Source organism: Protobothrops mucrosquamatus, unplaced genomic scaffold, assembly GCF_001527695.2.
Source record: "Protobothrops mucrosquamatus isolate PMUCROS unplaced genomic scaffold, P.Mucros_1.0 scaffold5929, whole genome shotgun sequence".
Taxonomy (NCBI): domain Eukaryota; kingdom Metazoa; phylum Chordata; class Lepidosauria; order Squamata; family Viperidae; genus Protobothrops; species Protobothrops mucrosquamatus.
In genome coordinates, this window is record NW_015391768.1 from 13,096 (window position 1) to 17,021 (window position 3,926).

General features: G+C 35.9%; 1 protein-coding gene across 1 annotated transcript in view; it reads right to left on the minus strand.

Annotated features, from left to right (window-relative positions):
- Positions 1–3,429, minus strand: part of LOC107300013 (dynein light chain 1, axonemal-like) — a gene marked incomplete at its 5' end in the record, with an annotated part of 8,175 nt that extends 4,746 nt beyond the window's left edge. The window contains 3 exons of the mRNA XM_015829356.1: positions 445–571; positions 1,765–1,820; positions 3,374–3,429. Of these exons, the coding sequence (XP_015684842.1) occupies positions 445–571; positions 1,765–1,820; positions 3,374–3,429 (239 nt within the window). The remainder of the gene's footprint in view (positions 1–444; positions 572–1,764; positions 1,821–3,373) is intronic.
- Positions 3,430–3,926: the final 497 nt, after the last annotated feature.

Consider the following 3,926-nt stretch of genomic DNA (forward strand, 5'->3'; position numbering starts at 1 on the left):
TGTGGACAGGATCCTGGGGAGGCTGAATGCGACCACATGTTTATTGGATCCGTGCCCCTCCTGGCTGGTACTGGCAGCTCGGGAGGGTACACGAGCCTGGCTCCAGGGAATTATAAACGCTTCTTTACGGGAGGGTGTCTTCCCCGCGACCTTAAAGGAGGCGGTGGTGAGGCCCCTCCTGAAGAAGCCTTCCCTGGATAATTGTGCTGCTGATACAATTTAATCTTTTTATTCCAAAGTTTATTTATTAAGTAATTTATTAATCAAATGTATATAGCCGTCCATCTCATGAGAAATGACGCTGGGCAGTGTACAATAGGCAATAGTCAAGTTCACATGATAAGATAACCGCAACACATGAGGAGGTTTAGTGCAGCAGCTAAAAGCACCAAGGAAGTAAAATGATCAATATGTTTCAAAGTAGACCTGATGACATTGTCTTACCCCAATCTTTCACCAGATTATTGGACATGTAGAGAATCTTCAGCTTCTTCATCACATGGAGACCTTTCAACTTCTCAACCAAGTTGTATGAGATCCACAACTCCTCTAATGTATCCCCAACTGCTTCCTGAAAGACAATAATGTTCTGAGGAAAATGTTCTATTACCACCAGAAGCTTTTAAATTAGAAAAGCAAAATAAAAAATTGTATGACTCTTTACTTCCCTACCAGTGCATAAATTGAGGTAAATTTAAAATTTAAAAAATGATAGCGTTGAAAGAAAAACCAAATCCTCGTTCTATATATATCCAAGTTGGGGAGGGGATCATAAGAGGAATCCACAGATTTCAAAGCCTTCTAAATTACACCAGCCAGGCAAGAGTCATGTCAAGCAACTTCCTTGGGATTTTAGCCTGTTCTAGACTGACATATTTGAGAGTTCTGATCTGCTAAGATATTAATTTGTTGCAAGAAATAACTTAATTTTTATGAGACAGAAGATATTCTGAATTAGAATTCAGCAGAGTGATAGACTGGACGAGAATAATAAACAATCCAGATAATTAATGGTGCTTCAGAGAAGTTGAACTTCCCAAAAAATCAGGTTCATAGTGTAAGTGCTGTTGATTTCATTATTTTGGTGCAGACATACATATTGATCATGCATCATTTAACAATTTAGCAGATATACTAACCGTGACTTGCCTTGATAGATTGTTGCTGATACTGCTTTCTGGCAACGTGTAGTTGAATTATTGCAATGCAAGGAATAAAGAATGAAATTTCCCATATGGCAGCAATGTTAAATGGAACTAGTTGATCAAATGATTGTGTTATCTGCATTAGCTGCCAGTCATAACTGGATCTTAAGCAGCGGTGGGATTCAAATATGTGAACAACTGGTTCTCTGTGTGGATGCCGCTTCCGGAAGTCAATTCTGGGCCTGGGCAACAAAAAATTAGCTACTGGTTCTGCTGAAGTGGTGCAAACCAGCTGAATCCCACCACTCATCTTAAGGTATATTTTGAAACCCTTCTTGAGCAGCTCCACTAAGTGAATTGAGCTGTATGGCTACTTAGTGAGGTGTTGTTGATGACTGTGACTAGCTGTGAAAAACTATTTGTGGACCTCATATATCCTCTTGACATGAGGTAGATATCTTATAATTCTTCATGAATCTGGTGGTTCTTCAAGATTTTTTTAACTTACACAGTATTGTTGGTTTTATTCAATATTTGTCCCAACAAACTAATATCCACTACATGCACTGATGCTCTTACTGTTATTATGAGAAGCAACTATCTCATCAAGATTACCTACCAGCCCATTCAGATTTTTTATGTTGTTCCTTCCCAATGACAATATCCGCAAGTTTTCTGTAATAGAAACAAACTTATTTTTCTACATTATTAGTTAAGAAATACTATAACCATCCAGAAGCTTTGAGAATTGGGCAGCATATACAATAAATAAATAAATAAATAAATAAATAAACAAACAAACAAACAAATAAATACCCAGTGCATGATACTTAAGAATAATGCAAATCAGTCCAGTTGGTCAAAAAATGTGTGTGCTGATTCCCGCTGACTACTATCCCTGCAGTTCTCTTGGCAAGATTTTTGGATGTGGTTTGCCACTGCCTCCTTCCCAGGGCTGAGAGAAAATAACTGGCCCAAGTCACCCAGATGCCTTTGTGTCTTAGGTGGGACTAGAATTTGCACTCTCTCTGTTTCTAGCCTGGTGCCTTATTCACTACACCTAACTGTTAAAGGAAAAAAGAATTTGAATAGAAAAAAAGAGAATAAAAATAGATATTCAGCACTGGACAGGTGCTATTTAGAAATGTCTTGTGGTTGCTTTAACTGTACTTTAGATTTTTGGTAACTGATTCAATCAAAAGCAAGATTTTCAGGCTACTTTAACAATATTTACTAAAAGGGTTAAGAGGTAAGATTACAGAAATTTCAGCAACTTGCATTATAGTCCCTAAACGTCAGAGCCCAATTATCTTATATTTCATTAAGAGAGAGTCTTTTTCACTTTCTTGTTAATGGCTTCACTGTGAACCAGAGAGCTGGCTGTTCTTTTTGCAAATAACGGAGGAATTAGCAGATAGCTGAGTTTTCCTAAACATTTCCTGAATCTTTCTCATGCTCTGAACATATTATTATACAGAGAGCCATAAGCTCAAGTCATGTAATAAGCCAAAATAATCAACTTCCTCATTAACATACTGAATTGTGCATTTGTGGATTCATGACATGGCTAGAGGCGACAGATGACAAGCTTCCCAAGAGGTTAAAACAATCGAAGGGAATATTTTTAAAAAAACAATCAATTCATTTTAAGTAGAAAAAGTTATACTGAATATCTTGAAAAACATTCCAAGTCTTTTTTTCAACAATGCCACAAGCCTATTTCAAATGATGCAAAAGGTTATCAGTGCAAAAGGCTATCATTCAATCAGTAGTCAAATAAAATCAATCAAGACAATATTGTACTGCTTGTATTGTTTTCAAATAAAGCTTGATTTTCAAATTAACTCTATTTGGCTGCACAGTAAGACAGATTAATAAGAATAGTTGTTACTATCAGCCTAAATCAATCCACAGCAGGAGAAAAATCTTTCATTAAGAATTATGGGAACAATATTTTTAAATTTATTTATCCAATTTATATCCCAACTTTCTATCCAACTGAATATTTAAGGTCTCTGCTTACATAGTGTACTAAAAAAGGAGACATCTCTATCTTTGTAGTATAAGATACATACAATAAGTCATTTTCTACAAATAGAATGAGGAACAAAATTGATAAGGTAGCATAAGCAAGTGTGACATATATAAACTCCATTTCTAGAATCGTGGTTTACCGAAGTTTGAGAAAGGAGAAATAGTTAAAATGCAATATTTTCATTATTACTTACTTAGCCCATTTAAGTTGGCAATTTTTTCAATGCAGTTTGTAGATAAAGACAATTTTCTTGAAACAAAGAAAAAAAAGGATGTTATATTAATTGTAATTCAGTAATGATTGAAGATTTGTAAGCGCTTTGTGACAATTATTATTGGGGAAGATAGGAACTAAAGAGGCACTATGACACTATTACTGAAAGTTAATTGCTCAATACAGACTAAAAGGCAAATAGCTCAAAACTTCTACATTTCAAAGCTGAAAACACAGCTCAGGTTTTAATATGATTAATTCAAATCATGATGTGGCACTATATCAATTAAGCCAAGGGAACATGATAATGTTGTTCAAAAGAGTAATGTTCAAAAAAATGTTTAATGTTGAAATTGAGAAATTGGAGGGGCGATGTGCGGGGGAATGATGGTGACCATGTGCCAAAACATACCTGTGGAAATCTCTCCACTCTGAGAGAGGAGGGGGGGGACAACTATTTCTGTAGGCAATCTCTCTTGTACCAGACTAGTTCCTCCCCTCTTGAAGAATGAAGAAATTAGAGAGGAAAGGAT